Source organism: Ricinus communis, chromosome 10 (genome assembly GCF_019578655.1).
Source record: "Ricinus communis isolate WT05 ecotype wild-type chromosome 10, ASM1957865v1, whole genome shotgun sequence".
Classification (NCBI taxonomy): Eukaryota; Viridiplantae; Streptophyta; class Magnoliopsida; order Malpighiales; family Euphorbiaceae; genus Ricinus; species Ricinus communis.
The window spans coordinates 10561702-10580079 of record NC_063265.1 but is presented as its reverse complement, the minus strand read 5'-3'; the positions used below and the strand labels follow the sequence as shown (position 1 = coordinate 10580079).

Here is an 18378-nt window from a genome sequence, read left to right as displayed (position 1 = left end):
GAATTTCCAAAATTACTAATAATTTCTTCATGGTTTCACGGCAAGCAAGCATGAACATGGCAATTGTATCAAGTTGCTATGTTCCACAGAGTGCAGCAAGGGTTTCTTGCAAGTCATACTTTTTTTTTTTTTTTCCTCGAGGGTTTGTGAGAGGCAGAAGATTACGGAGGCACGATTTTTAGAGGGCGAGCTATGATTGAATTAATGAGGAAAACACTTGATGCAATTAGCGAAAACCAAATATGCAACAACTAAACTCAATTTGCTCAAAGATTCAATCAATGAGGAGACAGTAACATCAACTCAAATTCAACACATCCCACACATCAATAATACCATTAACCACAATAACATCGTCAGCTCCATAATCATGCCGTAAAAGGCAATATAAACTCATATTACAGAGACAAAAATCTATAAAGTATTAATAGAATAAGCGAGAAAGATAGAGGGAGAGAAAAAAGAAAAAGTATGTAATACCCTTTATAAAATATGTAATATTATAAGAAAAACACCTTCAGCGAAACCGGTGTTGGATTGAAAAGAGATAAAGAAAAAGAAAGATGATTATTTTTATTTTTAGACAATAATTCAAAATTTTACCATGCGATTTAACTTTTAACACAAGAGGTCTTGTGATAATTGTGGTGACATTTTAGTATTTTGAGAATTAAAATGTTAACAGTCTCCATTCAGATTTACTAGCACCATTGATTAAATATTTGTAGTTCATTCATTTAGTGTTAATTGGTTGCAATGCCACTACCATTCCAGTCCTTACTAACTTAGCTTTCATCCAAAATACAATGTCAATTTTTATAGAGTTTTGAGAGAAAAGTTAAAGAAAAAGAAAATACTCTCATAATTCGATTTTTTTTTTCTTTAGTTCTAGTCAATTTCAATGAGTTTTGAATGATCTAATAAGACTAAAGAACTTTATATTTTTTTATTTATCCGACAAGACCGACTTTATAGGGATCGGACTTCGTTTGAGATTTAATTTTTAAAATAATTACCGGTATTAATGAATTTGGACATAAATTGCTAATAATATAATTCTCAAGATGCCAAAAAGTAACCAAAAAAAATACAGGACCTCTTGTGTTAAAATATTAAACTACATGATTAAGTTTTGTACTTCTTTTTTATTTTTAAATTTTTTTAATTATGTACTAATCGAGTTTAGGACGAAATCATGTCATCAAGTAGGTCCTTTTTTATTAGTAAAATTAGAATGCGTCCCTTTTGTACTAGTTCAGTTTAACCGTGTAAGATTCAAATTTTGTTGCCGTTTGGTGAGGAGCTTATATTTCAGAAAAAAAAATAAAAAATAAAAAACTTAATTTTAATAGTTAAATATCTTAAAATTTACTTTAAGGGCATATTTGTCCTTCAATTAAAACATTAGGGACAAGATGAGCCTTTTCCCTTTTGTAAATGAGATTTATGTTCTCAGTGGGGCTCCAGCATCTTGAAAATTGCAAACCCAAGAAGTCGTGGGCCGGGCAACGTTCTAAACTTAAGATATTAACGTAAGTGGACCTTTAAAGCCCACCAGCATTTTGAGACCACGAAACTCACTCGCACATATTATGCCGCACATAGAAGTAATCTTTGCTCGAATGAGATTGGATAATATTTGAGATTTACTCTATGCTAAATTTATTAGAATAATAATTTTCAAAAGCTAAATTTGAGCTTTATATTGCTCTTTTTTTATCATATAAAATTATAATCAAGTTTCTGTTATTTTATTATTTAAGTAATATCGTTAATTATTTGAGTTCGAGGTCGAGGTTATAACTTTTTTAGTAAGTATTCAAGTCAAATGAATATATAGGTTATATTATCCAAAATATTTCGAACTCAAAAAATATATAATTCAATTAAAGTTCAAATTGATTTTTGAATTTCTAAACAAAGTCAAGCTTGAATTTGAGTATGTTTCAAATCAGTTGGATGCATCTAATACCTTAAATAAAAAGATTACATTAATATGCATTTTGAATTTACTATCATTATATATATATGGCATTTATCCCCATAAAGGAAAACAAAACAAATATATAACTCAAATTTTCTTTAATTTCTACTTCGTATGCTTATTATAGTTCATAATAAGTTAAGTTTTAAAAAGCTCAATTGTCAAAATAAATTTTGTATTTATTATCACATCTAACATATAGTTTTTAGATTTTAAATTTTAAAATTCTATTTTAATATTAATTTTAATTTTAATATTCAGTAAAATTATTTGCTAAATTTACTAAGGTAGTGTAAATTCTGATGATAACAGTAAAGAATTAAGTTAATTTTAGAATTATTAACTCTAAAATATTATTATTTAAGTGTATTTTAGAGTTTTATTAATCTTATGTTCTTAAGTAGTGAAAAGTATTGATTCAATTTCTAATTTTTTTTTTATTTGTCATTAGAGTTTATGCTACATTAACAAATTTATTCTAAAATTAAAATTTAATACTAAAATTAAAAATAGAAAAAATATTAAATTTAATAATAAATATATATAATATATAATTATTGTGGTAATTAAACCATGTGAAAATCAAATCTGATCAAATATTTAAAAAAAGAGATGGTGAAATTGAAATTATCGAACACCAACTTATAAATTAGGTTATCAAATTGTATATGTTGATTATGTAATTATCTCAAGTACATATCATAATTACAGATAGCGAGTGGATTGATTGATGCCGACCCAAGGTTTCTAGCCATCCAAACAAGAATGTGTATTAAGATTAATAATCTCCATTGATCATGTGTGGATGATGTGTCGTTTTGCGTATGTGCTGTTTCGTTTTGAAGTCTAATGGGACGGCTGTATTCCTTTTCATTCGTGGGCCTATTAAAGGACATTGAATATGACAATTTATTTATTTATAAGATTAGGGTTGAGATCATTTTCCTTATAGGAATTCATGAATCCAATTTGATAGGAACTCGACAAGGAAAATAGCATTTAAAAACAGGGATTGGAATTGGAAGTTTAGAACAATTTTGGGTGCATTTGGCTATATTTCTATTACATTTTTTTTTTTTATATATACTATTTACTAAATTATAAAATAAAATAATAAAATTTATATTTATATTCTTCAATCACATTAATTAATAAAAAGTTTTTAATACATATTAAATTCTTCTAATCCTACCCTTAGCTATACTGATCTTATATTTATATAACACCCAAAATTTCAAATTATAAGGCCTTGTGTACTTTTTATTATTAGCTAGAAAAGAGAAAAATCAATTTATTATAAAAAAGGATAGAAAAATGGTATTATTCGAAAACAGATGGACATCATGCCTCTAATTGAATTGCAATTTTTTATAATTATTGCTTTGCACATGCCAAATTCTACCAAGAAAGTTAGATATGAACCCAATTTATTTGACATTGATTTGTACTTTTACACTTTTCTACAATAATTAAATGAATATCACTTATTCTCCTATTAATCTTTATATATAAATATATATTGTATAAGACATTAAGAATAATGATGAAAATTAACTCAATCCAATATATTCATTCTAAAGGGCTCTGAAACATGCAAAATGGTCTATAGAATAATAATAATAAAAAAAAAAAAAAAAGGGAGAGAAAGTAATGGGTGAGAGAGTCAAGATTTTATCTCAAGACTGGTGTATGGATAAGGATGTAGTTAGGTTTAACAGTATATATATATTGATTGGTTTGGTCCTTTTAGGACAGTATTATAGTTCAAAACAATTGGCCATGTTCTTTTGTCTTTGGCAATGAGGAATATTACTCATTATCTACTCTTTCCCCATTTATATTGTTTAGTAGCATCATTAATTCTGGATTTTTATAATTATATAATAATATTATTATTATTATTTCTTATGAAATTGAAGGTATAAATTATTACCCACCAGCCCACCACACCATCTTAAGTTATTAGCTTTTTTGTCAATAATTTAAGAAAATTCCACATTAAAAATCTTAATTATAATTCTTTTTTCTTTTAATTTTCTTAACAGTTAATGGAGGAATTGGAAATTGCAGGATATATATATATATACTTTTAGGTGAGCGCCTTTAGCTGATTTGAATGGTTGCCACAAACTCTCAACCACCAATAAGCATGTTTTTATTTTTCTATTAATCTTATTTTCCTCCTCAATCAAAAAATCACCTGTTTAATTTATTATTTTTATTGATAGGAGTTCATCATTTTTATGATAAAATATAATTCAAAAAACAGTCTATTTTCTACTCTGTAATTCACAACCTAATAACATTTTATAGAAAAAAAAAAAAACATTTTGCATACTAACCCAATTTACACAAAACAATTAATTATCAAAGAAGCATTATCCAAGGATGATAGAATTCTAAATACATTTTCAAGGATATGGAAGAACTTTGTACCAAACAGAAAATAACAACTAACTGGGTAATGAAATCCATTTGCTTGGACTTGAAGTTGTCACAAAAATATAAGTGGAGAAATATGGCTATAAAAAAAGCCATCTAATTTAATGATGACAACCACTTCCAACCATCATTAAATCCTAATAATACACTCTTTCATGTTTAGAAAAGTGAGCCTTTTTAAAGAATTGAATACTAGAAATTGAAAAGTAAAATATCTAACTTATATTTTCTTTTTAAAAGACATAATGTCATTTTTCAAAAAGAATTTATAATTTTGGTCTTATAAACTAATTTTTAATTTTTAATTCCCATAAATTAATATATATCAAAGAATAACTAGAATAAATTCGGTCATGGTTTTAATGATTTAACATTTTCTTAACCTATTGAATTTATTGATTATTAAAGAATTAACTTCCATTAAAAAGTAAAAATAGATAATAATGTAAAACCAATATATCTAAATTTAAAAATTTATTGATCAAACTATTACATGAGCTTATGACCATGTCCAAAAAATTTATAAATTAAATAATAAAATAAATATAGGAGTTTATTTTAAATTATTACTGAGTATTAAGACTCAAATTGATAATTATTTCTATTAAAATAGTGAAAAAATACAGCTTCATTATTTTGTGTGTTTCTACGTTTATTTTACTTATATATCATATTATCTGAATTAAATAAATTTAATTTTTAATTATTTTAATAAATAAATTTATAATTTTTATTTAAAATTAAATTTTAATTAAAATCAATCAAATTGATAATAATAATTTAATAAAATCAACAGTGATAGAAAAACAAACAGATAATTATTAATTTTATTTTATAGTAAAACAGAAAAAAGAATTTTACTCATAAAAATTTAACAATTTAATTTTATTAAAGTAATTTGTATTTGTAGTTGACTTAATCGATTAAGTTTTAAGCTTTTTTATATAATTGCTATTTTAATTATAATTTATTTTTTCACACAATAAAAATCGAGATATAACTTTCTTTCTTAATTGGAATAGGACCAAACAATTCAATTCAAGCTATTGGCGCATTTGGTAATGGAATAAAGGATCAAATACTTTCCTGAATTTATAGTTTATTGTAATATAATTAAAATACACCTTTTGAATTAAGTAAACACATCATAAAATATATCAATATAATTAAAATACGAGCTTCATTATTTTGTGTGTTTCTACGTTTATTTTACTTATAGATCATATTATCTGAATTAAATAAATTTAATTTTTAATTATTTTAATAAATAAATTTAGAATATTTAAAATTAAATTTTAATTAAAATCAATCAAATTGATAATAATAATTTAACAAAATCAACAGTGATAGAAAACAAACAGATAATTATTAATTTTATTTTATAGTAAAACAGAAAAAAGAATTTTACTCATAAAAATTTAACAATTTAATTTTATTAAAGTAATTTGTATTTGTAGTTGACTTAATCGATTAAGTTTTAAGCTTTTTTATATAATTGCTATTTTAATTATAATTTATTTTTTCACACAATAAAAATCGAGATATAACTTTCTTTCTTAATTGGAATAGGACCAAACAATTCAATTCAAGCTATTGGCGCATTTGGTAATGGAATAAAGGATCAAATACTTTCCTGAATTTATAGTTTATTGTAATATAATTAAAATACACCTTTTGAATTAAGTAAACACATCATAAAATATATCAATATAATTAAAATACAGCTTCATTATTTTGTGTGTTTCTACGTTTATTTTACTTATAGAACATATTATCTGAATTAAATAAATTTAATTTTTAATTATTTTAATAAATAAATTTATAATTTTTATTTAAAATTAAATTTTAATTAAAATCAATCAAATTGATAATAATAATTTAACAAAATCAACAGTGATAGAAAACAAACAGATAATTATTAATTTTATTTTATAGTAAAACAGAAAAAGAATTTTACTCATAAAAATTTAACAATTTAATTTTATTAAAGTAATTTGTATTTGTAGTTGACTTAATCGATTAAGTTTTAAGCTTTTTATATAATTGCTATTTTAATTATAATTTATTTTTCACACAATAAAAATCGAGATATAACTTTCTTTCTTAATTGGAATAGGACCAAACAATTCAATTCAAGCTATTGGCGCATTTGGTAATGGAATAAAGGATCAAATACTTTCCTGAATTTATAGTTTATTGTAATATAATTAAAATACACCTTTTGAATTAAGTAAACACATCATAAAATATATCAATATAATTAAAATACAGCTTCATTATTTTGTGTGTTTCTACGTTTATTTTACTTATAGAACATATTATCTGAATTAAATAAATTTAATTTTTAATTATTTTAATAAATAAATTTATAATTTTTATTTAAAATTAAATTTTAATTAAAATCAATCAAATTGATAATAATAATTTAACAAAATCAACAGTGATAGAAAACAAACAGATAATTATTAATTTTATTTTATAGTAAAACAGAAAAAAGAATTTTACTCATAAAAATTTAACAATTTAATTTTATTAAAGTAATTTGTATTTGTAGTTGACTTAATCGATTAAGTTTTAAGCTTTTTTATATAATTGCTATTTTAATTATAATTTATTTTTCACACAATAAAAATCGAGATATAACTTTCTTTCTTAATTGGAATAGGACCAAACAATTCAATTCAAGCTATTGGCGCATTTGGTAATGGAATAAAGGATCAAATACTTTCCTGAATTTATAGTTTATTGTAATATAATTAAAATACACCTTTTGAATTAAGTAAACACATCATAAAATATATCAATATAATTAAAATACGACTTCATTATTTTGTGTGTTTCTACGTTTATTTTACTTATAGAACATATTATCTGAATTAAATAAATTTAATTTTTAATTATTTTAATAAATAAATTTATAATTTTTATTTAAAATTAAATTTTAATTAAAATCAATCAAATTGATAATAATAATTTAACAAAATCAACAGTGATAGAAAACAAACAGATAATTATTAATTTTATTTTATAGTAAAACAGAAAAAAGAATTTTACTCATAAAAATTTAACAATTTAATTTTATTAAAGTAATTTGTATTTGTAGTTGACTTAATCGATTAAGTTTTAAGCTTTTTTATATAATTGCTATTTTAATTATAATTTATTTTTTCACACAATAAAAATCGAGATATAACTTTCTTTCTTAATTGGAATAGGACCAAACAATTCAATTCAAGCTATTGGCGCATTTGGTAATGGAATAAAGGATCAAATACTTTCCTGAATTTATAGTTTATTGTAATATAATTAAAATACACCTTTTGAATTAAGTAAACACATCATAAAATATATCAATATAATTAAAATACAGCTTCATTATTTTGTGTGTTTCTACGTTTATTTTACTTATAGAACATATTATCTGAATTAAATAAATTTAATTTTTAATTATTTTAATAAATAAATTTATAATTTTTATTTAAAATTAAATTTTAATTAAAATCAATCAAATTGATAATAATAATTTAACAAAATCAACAGTGATAGAAAACAAACAGATAATTATTAATTTTATTTTATAGTAAAACAGAAAAAAGAATTTTACTCATAAAAATTTAACAATTTAATTTTATTAAAGTAATTTGTATTTGTAGTTGACTTAATCGATTAAGTTTTAAGTTTTTTTATATAATTGCTATTTTAATTATAATTTATTTTTCAATACTAGAAATTAATATTTGCTATAATTTTATTTAATTTAAATAATTTTTTTAAATATAAATATAATTTACAGAAATTTAATTATTAAATAAAAATTTAAATCTATTTATTAATATAAATAAAATTAGACTTAACGTAGAGAATGCAAGGTGTTCCATCCTTTATCCTATGACCTTTTCTTTCACGTGAAAGGCACCTATTATTTTTATTAAAAGAAAAATGAATTATCATGAAAAAGGCCACCTATTACTATTAACTATTATCTTTAATAATTGAGAGATAATACCATTATTTGTCCTCTCTTTCTAATTATTATTTGCGTAACGAAAGAAAACTATTTTCCTTTTCTTTTTAATAAGATGCCTATTGCCACACGCTCTCTAAGCGCGCCAACAACACTTGGCCTGCCCGATTTGACTTGACCTTATGTGTTTTCTTCCCTTTGTTTTTTCTGTGTCATATTGGTGGCTTGTATTTGGCAACTTTTTTTATTTATCTAAACTTAAACTTATTAGTTTAATACAATATTTGTAGCAAAGTCCATTGCTGCCAAATTAGCCCTATTTAATTTAATTTTTTTATATATTTTTAGATTCTAAAAAAATTTAGATTAAATCTAAATTTTATATTTAAATATCTTTTTATCCTTAATTTTACTATTTAGATTCAAATTGATAGATTTTAATACTATATTATTTATACATATTTTTTAATTCTTAATTTTTAATTTTTAAATTATATATATATTATTGTTCGTGTTATTTAATTTTAATAAATAATTAAATTAAATTAAATTATACTTGATTTGCTAAATAATATCTAATTTAATAATTTTTAAAAAATTATTAGAATACAAATTAAAAATTAATGAATTTTTATGTATATATATATATATATATATATATATCTCATTTTACAATGGTTGTTGATTGAATTTAATTTATATATTTTTATTTATTTATATTATATAAAGAAATCATCTTAAAAAATTTAAAATCTTTTAAATCGATTAATACATTTTTTTATTGAAAATGATAAATATGCCTGTCATTTGACTAAAATTAATCCAAATAATAAAACCATCAAAAAAGAGAAAAAATCCCAAATTAAAGGAAGCAATGATGGAGCGTGATTACACGCCCTAAGAAGAGATGTGGTAGAGAAAGGTCAATCAAATGATCAAAATTTAGAAGCGAAGAGTAATAACTAGCATCCAATGAGAAGATGACATGAAAGCAAAGAAGAAGCAACGGGAAGAGTAATAACTAAAACTAACCCAACAGAACCAAACCCCTTTTTATATTTATATTAGCAAACATATTGAACTAAAAACGTCATCACTCTTTCTTTTTCCTTTTCTCCTCTTCTCTTCTTAGTCTCTCTGTTCAGGACAAAGAACGCCCCTTTCTTTCCTTCTCTCTCTGTTTCTTCATAAACTGTTCTGTTTATTTTAATGCAGTCTCAAGGAGAGTTTTGAAGGGATAAAGAAACCTTCTTTACTCTCTCTCTACTTTCTTGTAATAGGCCTTTGAGAGAGAGAGAGAGAGAGAGGGGGGCAAATTTCTGACTTTGGTCTTCTGATAAAGAGAGAGGTGTTATATATAAAAAGATCAATAATTTTATAAATAATTCTTGGGTTTTGGTGGGTTTGTTGATAGTCTTTTAGTTAAAGAACATCGAAGATGTTTGGTTGTGAGTGTTTTTATTGGAATCAAGTTACTGATTATGAGTTTCACAATCCTCAACCTTTCTCTTTGCCTGCTCCTATTCCTAAGTGGCCTCAAGGTATGGTTTTTTTTTTTTTATAATTAAAAGAAGTTATTTAAAGAGTGCAGTTTGATTAATTCTATTTCCTTTTAATTTTTTTGAGGACTTCAAAATTTCTGGGTTTCTTGAGCTCTTGACACTAAATGATCAGGATATGATTTTTTTTTTTCAAATTTCTTGACCTTCTCTGTGCTCATGAATGATGCTAAAATCATTTTGTACATGTGATTATTTATGTTCATTCAGGTATCGCATAACCACTTTCTTTGTTCCCACCCCAAGTAAGGTAGTTAATTTAGGGCCATCTAGTGGATCAAGTAACAACTCAATCATGGTTCTGTGTTCTTAGTCATTCCATAGATAAAATTTGTTCCTTGTTACCTGAAATCTTGAATTTTTATGAATAGTAGCTGCTAAAGATTTAATTTGCTTTTAGCTTTTTTTTTCTTGTTCTTGGTTAAGATAGGATAATTTTGTATGAAGCTTTGGTAAATGATTACTGGGGGAAAGATAATAGTGAAGGCTGTGTTAAAGATGTAAACTAATTTAAGGAAATGCTTTTCAGGTATTTTCCATTAACTTTGCTTAACTGGCAACCTTGAGAAACATATGGAATAAATTCACTTCAATAAACTGGACATCAAAAGATTGCAATCCTCTTTCTTCTCTGTCTGAGTTAAAGATCTTGAGATTCAAATTACAGCCTTTCCAGGACTCATAAAAACTTGGTCAAAGCTTGGAGAAAACCAAGGCTTGCACGGAATTTGAAACTTTCAACATATTTAAGTACCAAAGCTTACAGCCCCACACTTATCCTTTTTCTCCTTTTTGAAATGATGGAATTTATTCTTGTCTTGTAATTTACTTTTTGTGTTTCCATGTTTTATACTATCTTTGATTGTGGTGTAAGCAATGGTGGAATAGCTATTAAAATTGTCTTTGGTGCTTCAAATAAAAAAGAAATTTAAAGTATGTTGCATATGGGGTATAACATTTTCGAAATATATGAGTTGCTTTTGGGGATATCTTCAATGTGTGGAAATTGGTAATATTACATTTTTCTCTAAGTCCAATGTCTCTATCATCCATGCTGGTTGACAGTTAGTTGAATTTAGCTTATTATGAAACATGCTTAGATATATACCTCATATGATTTTAGACTGTTAAAATATCAATTTATTGGTGAGTTTCTTATGAGGAAGATGCCGATTTGTTCATTCAATGAACTATACTTTCCATTGATACATTGTCCTGTCTTTGAGTTTATGTTCATGCTTGCAAAAATCATTTTTCAGCCTTCTTATAAATGATGTGCTTTTGTATTCTCAGGTAAAGGATTTGCTACTGCAAGAATAAACCTAGGAGAGTTAGATGTCATCAAAATTACACAATTTGAGAGTGTATGGAGCTGCAACCTATTGCATGGAAAAAAGAAAAGAATCACATTTTATAGACCTATTGGGATCCCTGATGGTTTTTACTGCCTAGGCTACTACTGCCAGTCCAATGACCAACCATTGCGAGGGTTTGTTCTTGTGGCTAGTGATTCCAATGCTCATAAGCCTGAACCTGACCACATCCACAATTCAAAATCAGACTGTCCTGCTCTAAGAAAGCCCCACAACTACTCTTTGATTTGGAGTACCAATCCTGAAAATGATGGTGATACTGGATACTTTTGGCTGCCAAACCCCCCGAAAGGTTATAAGGCTATGGGCATTGTTGTCACAAACAGTCCTGAGGAGCCAGATGTTGAAGAAGTTAGATGTGTTCGAGCAGATCTTACAGAAAAATGCAAAACCTGTGATCAAATATTTTCTTCAGAGTCAAAAACCTTCAAGAACCAATTTCAGGTTTGGAACACAACACCCTGCAAAAGGGGAATGTGTGCTAAAGGTGTTTCTGTGGGAACATTCTACTGCGGTACCTACTTGAATTCTGGAGATGATCTGATAGAGGTTGCATGCTTGAAGAATCTTGACAGCACCCTACACGCAATGCCAAATCTGGAACAGATTCATGCACTCATTAAGCACTATGGTCCTACTGTATATTTCCATCCCGATGAAGAGTACTTGCCATCATCAGTACAGTGGTTCTTCAAAAATGGAGCACTTCTATACCAAGACAGCAAGCCGACGGGTGAATCAATTGACTATAGGGGCTTGAACTTGCCTAGTGGAGGGGAAAATGATGGTGAATATTGGATAGATTTGCCAAGCAAAGACGAAGCAAGGGAGAACATTAAAAGAGGAGATTTAGAGAGTGCTGAGCTCTATGTTAACGTGAAGCCAGCAATTGGAGGAACTTTTACTGATATTGCAATGTGGATATTTTGTCCCTTCAATGGACCAGCCACACTTAAAGTTGGACTAATGAGTATACCTATGACCAAGATTGGGCAACATGTGGGTGACTGGGAACACTATACCCTTCGCATAAGCAACTTCACTGGAGAACTATGGCAAGCCTTCTTCTCCGAGCACAGTGGTGGCCGATGGGTGGATGCTTCTGACTTGGAGTTCATTGAAGATAACAAGATAATTGTTTACTCATCAAAGCATGGTCATGCTAGCTTCCCTCATCCTGGTACTTATCTTCAAGGGTCAACAAAGCTTGGAATTGGAGTGAGAAATGATGTTGCTCGAAGCAAATATTATATAGATTCAAGCACAAAGTATCAGCTTATTGCTGCAGAGTATCTTGGAGATGGAGTTGTCAAAGAACCATGTTGGTTGCAGTACATGAGAGAATGGGGTCCAACCATTGTATATGACTCACGGTCTGAAGCCGATAAGATCATTAATCTTCTTCCATTTTTCGTCCGATTTTCAGTGGATGTTCTCTTTGACCTGTTCCCGACGGAACTTTATGGCGAGGAAGGGCCAACTGGACCAAAGGAAAAAGATAACTGGCTGGGAGATGAAATATGCTAGTTTCACCCACGATCAAATCTTTCTCTGACTTAGCAAAGCTATGGTTTCTGCAGAGGCGAATTGCCTTTGCCAACTGTATGCATAGTGTGTCCTCTTGTTGTAAAGGGCTAGCCAAGGTCATCCCTATCTTTATTAGGTTATAAAGATAGCAGATGTTCATGCTGCAGCCAACACGAGAACAATGCACAATAAGTGCTCTCAATTAAGATCAGCTGGCACTGATGGCCAACTTTGGCTGACCCTTAGGAGTTTGCATTTGGTGCAGAGTAAGAGATAATTTGATAATTGTTGCTGATAGTCTGATACTGCCACTGGTAGCCTTGTGCATGTATATCAAGTAGATTAATGCTCGGTGCTTGGCCACGGATTGCCATTTATGTTTCATTACATCTTAGGTCCTATAAATACACATACTATAACTTACCAAGTTGTTTTTATTTTATTTTGAACAACAGTTTAGTCGTTGAACCTCTAAACGAAACAACATTTAAGTCTGATAATTCATTTATTTGGAACTCAATGATTCTAGCGTTAAAACGACAGTAACATACGTAATAGACTTGATAAGGATGCTTCGAGCTTGTCTTGGATTTTGCCAAAAAGAATCAGAACATCTTTAGCATTAGTATATATCGATCAATCCCTTAAAAGGTAGATAATTAATCACCATTTTTTTTGAGAAATCTGATCATAAGATTATAATTAAAATATCTTAACTAACCCATTTGGCCAAAAAGGTTGGATCATCTCTTACACATGCATCTTGAGTGGTTGATTCTTTTAATCTTTTATTTCATACCAAACTTCCTCTTTGTTATATATAAAAAAAAAACAAAGCAGGATATGCTTTTGTTATTGTTTTTTTTTTTTTTGCAAACAGAGAACAACCTTTCAAGCCCCCAAATATGCTGCAGCAGCGAGGTTAGGAGGAGAGAGAAGGCTGATGCTTGCCTTTGAACCAAGGGATGAAAACGGTACAAGCTGCCAGTATATATGAAGGACAATTTGGTTTATTATGTGCATAAACAGATGCATTCATCCAAACTTATTCATATAAACTTCAAACAGCTAGTAGTGAGCAATGAAAACTTGTCTCTATCACTCATGCATCGTAATTTTCAGGCCGAGTACAAAATCTTCAGATCATTCTTTTTTTACTGTAAACCCCTCCTCTTTAGATAACAGAATAAGCTTTGTCGATACAAAAGATGGCTGCCATCTAATCACTATCAGGAGAGGATTCATCCAAATCACTGCTGGAATCGTATTTACCTCCGATGAACGTGAACTCTGTAGAGGCAGGACAAAGAAACAACAACTCTGCTCTTATTTCATCCTCATCAAAATTGGGATTCCTCGTGCATTCCACAGTCATCTCCTTGAGCAAAGGTGAATTGGAGAGTACAGATTTGACAAACCTCATCTCATGATCTTTACCATGGAATGACCTCACTGTTGCCTTCCGCAAATGGTTCAAGGATAAAGAAAAATCATGCTGTTCTTCCCAAAATTCTAGTACGGGTTCAGGTACTTGTTCATTTTTGCAGTTGCAGGCCTATACAACAGAATGAGATATTCATCAATGATCAGATAATGTAGACAAAGAAGTAAACCACAAAAGAATTATAATTGTCATCTGAAAATGAATTCTCACAGTTATATCAAGTATTTCCAAGTTGTGGGAGCTGCCAATTAAAGAAAGGAGACATGAGACTTGATCCATATTCGCAAAACAAAATGAACCCAGTCCAAGAGTCCTTAGATGGCTGTAAGAAGTTGATACTTCAGTGAATATTGCATCCCCTGCAGCCAAGAACTAGGAGCGAAAGCAGAAACTTATAAAATCAGTGCCATTATCTGAAAACATATGCCCATCAAATTCTTAAAAAGGTCGTCTTATTACCTTCTGAAATTGGCATCGCACATAAAGCTCCTTAATTGCAGGTGGCAAACCACGTAATTTGAATCTTAGATCAAACTGGTTATTCCCAGAACCAATTTCATACAAATTGATAGACAATACCTCAAGAACTGGAGTATTGAAACAAATCGATTTGAATTCTCCATCAACGGAAAAGTACTTGAGAGTTGGGACGTTGATATGAAGATGATCAATGTAACTCAAGTTTCGTACTCTCAACCGTTCAAGCAATGGGCAACTAGCAATGAGCCTTTCCAATAAAGCAGTTGCTATCTTGACTTTGTCCAACTGAAGGCTAACAAGATTACGAAATCCTTTGAATGAATGAGCTGGTGTGACCTCAAAATAGCGGAGGTTCAACTTCCTCAGCTGCTGACAAGAAAATAAACCAGATGGCATTTCATTGCGCCGACCATCCCATATCAGGAGGGTCAATTCCTGAATTGACTTCTGAGACAACCACCATATCCACAACTTCAGGTTGTAATAATTGTTCACTTCCTCAACGGACAAAGAAAATTTCTCAATTGTTCCTTCATGTCGAGCAAGAATATAATTGATGATACCCTCAAGTTTTCGTTGTGATCTTTCATGGAAAAAGTTCTTATCAACTACAATTTGAGGTACCATATGCCATTTTTCCTTCCACTTTTTGGACAAGGTACTGGTCCTCACAGCATCTTTGAAAGGCAAACATGCTAGGATGTGATCTATCACATTGCTCGGGAGGTCACTGATTCTGTCTAAACCAGAACCGACATAAATCCTCTCCATAATAGTTTACACGACCCAAGATCCAAACCTGCTATTGTTATCAAACCAAATGTTATATACTGCTTTTCTCTGATGACATGAAGCTCAATCTATTCATTTTTGACTGCTAAAGCACCAAGAGCGTAGATGATAATCATCCCCAGGGTATCCATATTCCATAACATGTTAACTGATCATATAAAACAATACAAAAACATAAATCTGCAACAGATCCTCCTGCATCAACATTATTTATTGGAGCCAAATAACATTTTATCCTTCTCAGTTCTCTGCCTTTTTTCACATTGTACTAGAATGCTGTTTAGTTAATTTTCAGGTAAACCTACCAATAACATTTATTGGAAAACTTCATGAATAGAAAAAAGAAAAGAAGGAAACTTCTTTAAACAGAAACAGCCATTCGTAGATAGAGCTAATTGTACGACTGTATGTATCAAATATTGTTTACTGGTATAATTGTCTTGGTTAGATAACTACCATTAATCACCATGATTAAAAACTAACCAATCTAAATATGCTACTTAACTGAAATTGACACATATCATTACACAATTGACTCTGCTTATAGACTAAGTCACACAATAATTTCTATTCTTTCTAATGACCTTTGATAAATAGAAAGAAAGGCAAAATAGGAAGCTAACCTATATTAAACACTATAGAAAGGAAATCAAAAGCAGGACATTTTCCTTTTGATGCTCAACACTACATGATGACGACCTTTTAAGGAGTCTTACTAAAACAAAAAGGTCAATTGGTACTTATACATACACTCAAAGAGCAGTCATTTAAATATTAGTGATATTCCAATGCTAACGTTGCAGTTATCTTGATCACAATCAAAACTAACTTGTCGTTAGTATGAGCAAGGTTCGATTTTTTTTTTTTTTTCTACTAAAAGGGTCTATAATTATATAGCATCCGGTCCGTTGAGCCTTCAAGGAAAACAAAAAAAAAAAAAATGTTCAACAATCAAGAATTCAAGATAATAATCATAAGAAGCAAAAATTGAACAGAGTCAACAGACTACTGGATTTTGCTTGGTACGAGCTGGGCAGGCACTAAAAGTATGGATTAAGAAAGAGAAAAACCAACTGAAAGGAAACTAGAAATGGAACCCACGACTTACCTGATAAAAAGGCTGTTGTTATGGTGAATTTTATCAGTGCTTTTAATCTCCACCCAATGTTTTCTTTTTCGGGTGTGCAGGTGGTGCTAAGTGCAATTCATAATGGAAAGTGATTAGCGAGCGATTTAAATGGCAATCAGAATTCTCTTGGAAGCCTGATTGATAGTGGAAAGTGGGGACTAGAGTGTGAACGATCATATTCATTACTGGAAATTTTAAAATTTGCTCCTTTGTCGCTTTGCCTAATAACCGTGTCTCGAATGTCCAATTGCCAGTCCTTTCTCTCCGTTGCCAAAATATAATATGTTGAAGCCTTGACCCAGATCGCATTGCGATAAAATTTTTAAGCTTCTTTTCCTATTACGATAATTTCTAATTTGCTGGTTGGCTTGACCTGACCTTCTTCATGCAAACAACCTGTTTGATTATCTTTCTCAACCAAATCCACTCCCTGTTTACTTTTCTAATTTAAATCTGATGGCATACTGTAATCCTAATTTTACAACCAATTTAATACTTAAATATTAAACTATTATATCTTTTTGTTTGTCAAAGAAAAATGTTATTTTGACTGAGTTGAACATACTGATTATTTTTTGACGTGAAATATTTGTAAAATCATAACTAGTTTGAACTAAACTTTAAACCAATTGGTGAAAGCCATTCCTACCATACTACCACTTTTCGTGATAATTATTAAATTATTATTATATACGTTCCTATTTACTATAAATTCATAAAATTCCATTGTCAATTTTCTTAAGAAATTGCATTTTTTTCTTAATAAAATTGGGTTAAAAATTCGATAAAGATTCTTTTTTAAGTAGAATACATTTAATGGAATAATATTTCAAAGAACCTATTAACGTGATTGAAAATCTTTAATTAAACTTTTTATCTGTTTTATCATTATATTTCTTAATCATTTTTATAATAATATAATTTTAATCAACATATACAAATTTATTTTTATGAATAATAATCATAGTAATTCTCTTTAAATTAATAAATTATAAATGTGCAGTGAAATGAAAAAATAAAATTCTTTTAATTTTGTTTACTTGGTATATTAATATATATAATAATATTTATAGTTAATATAAAAGTTTTAAAATAATCACTTTTTAATGACCAAGTTATTATTATAGGACAATACAAGATTATGAAGAAAATAGCAATTTTTTTTTTGTTGTGAAAATAGAAAATATTATTAAACAACAATAAATTATTGTTAGTAAATGGAAAGAAATTAAAAAAAATGATCTTCAGTTTCTAAAGTCATGCAAATTTTCCATCATAAAAAATGAGACTCAACATGATAGTTTAATATGAAGTTGAATCAATATTATTATATTTATTATAAACTTAGTTGATATGTTATATATAGATAAATTTTAAGATATTATGAATTTAATCAACTCAGTTCTACTGTATTATTTATGATTTTGAGCTGATTGAAATTTTTGTTATTTATATTTAGCTTAAATCCTAATAAATATTATATTATATTATATGAATCTATATAATATATTTTTTATAAGTTTTTTAAAAATATAAAATTTAGAATTTTTCTAAAATGCCATTATAGTATTTTATCCTCATAATTTTTTTTTTCAATTATAAATAATTAGCTGGTACTATTTTAATTAACTCATTAATATCATATATTATTTAATTAGTTTAAATTATCAGTAAATTTATATAA

At 28.0% G+C, this 18378-nt stretch overlaps 2 protein-coding genes across 6 annotated transcripts; one reads left to right on the top strand and one right to left on the bottom strand.

Moving 5' to 3' along the window:
* The first annotated feature begins 9480 nt into the window (after positions 1–9480).
* LOC8258647 lies at positions 9481–13276 on the top strand. The gene is made up of 2 exons (XM_002521953.4): positions 9481–9931; positions 11243–13276. The coding sequence occupies exons 1-2, from the start codon at positions 9829–9831 to the stop codon at positions 12847–12849; spliced, it is 1710 nt and encodes a 569-aa protein (XP_002521999.2). The 5' UTR covers positions 9481–9828; the 3' UTR covers positions 12850–13276.
* A 607-nt stretch (positions 13277–13883) lies between these two features.
* On the bottom strand, positions 13884–17153 carry LOC8258648 (F-box/FBD/LRR-repeat protein At1g13570). 5 transcript variants are annotated; one of them, XM_048379927.1, is made up of 4 exons: positions 16674–17153; positions 14753–16479; positions 14504–14665; positions 13884–14404 (listed from the first exon to the last, which is right to left on the bottom strand). In XM_048379927.1, exons 2-4 carry the CDS (start codon positions 15542–15544, stop codon positions 14069–14071), a joined length of 1290 nt encoding a protein of 429 aa, XP_048235884.1. In that variant the 5' UTR covers positions 15545–16479; positions 16674–17153; the 3' UTR covers positions 13884–14068. The 5 variants fall into 5 exon arrangements, with proteins under 5 accessions (XP_048235884.1, XP_025013637.1, XP_025013638.1 ...); XM_025157869.2 differs by having other exon boundaries at positions 14753–15713; XM_025157870.2 differs by having other exon boundaries at positions 14753–15575.
* Positions 17154–18378: the final 1225 nt, after the last annotated feature.

What these genes read in the sequence shown, in the direction of transcription:
- LOC8258647 (XM_002521953.4), top strand. Translation starts at nt 9,829, where the DNA reads ATGTTTGGTTGTGAGTGTTTTTATTGGAATCAAGTTACTGATTATGAG. An exon ending in TATTCCTAAGTGGCCTCAAG is followed by an intron (nt 9,932 to 11,242) that starts GTATGGTTTTTT and finishes TTGTATTCTCAG; the next exon opens with GTAAAGGATTTGCTACTGCA.
- LOC8258648 (XM_048379926.1), bottom strand. Translation starts at nt 15,544, where the DNA reads ATGGAGAGGATTTATGTCGGTTCTGGTTTAGACAGAATCAGTGACCTC. An exon ending in TGCGATGCCAATTTCAGAAG is followed by an intron (nt 14,666 to 14,752) that starts GTAATAAGACGA and finishes TTTCGCTCCTAG; the next exon opens with TTCTTGGCTGCAGGGGATGC. An exon ending in TGGAAATACTTGATATAACT is followed by an intron (nt 14,405 to 14,503) that starts GTGAGAATTCAT and finishes TCTGTTGTATAG; the next exon opens with GCCTGCAACTGCAAAAATGA.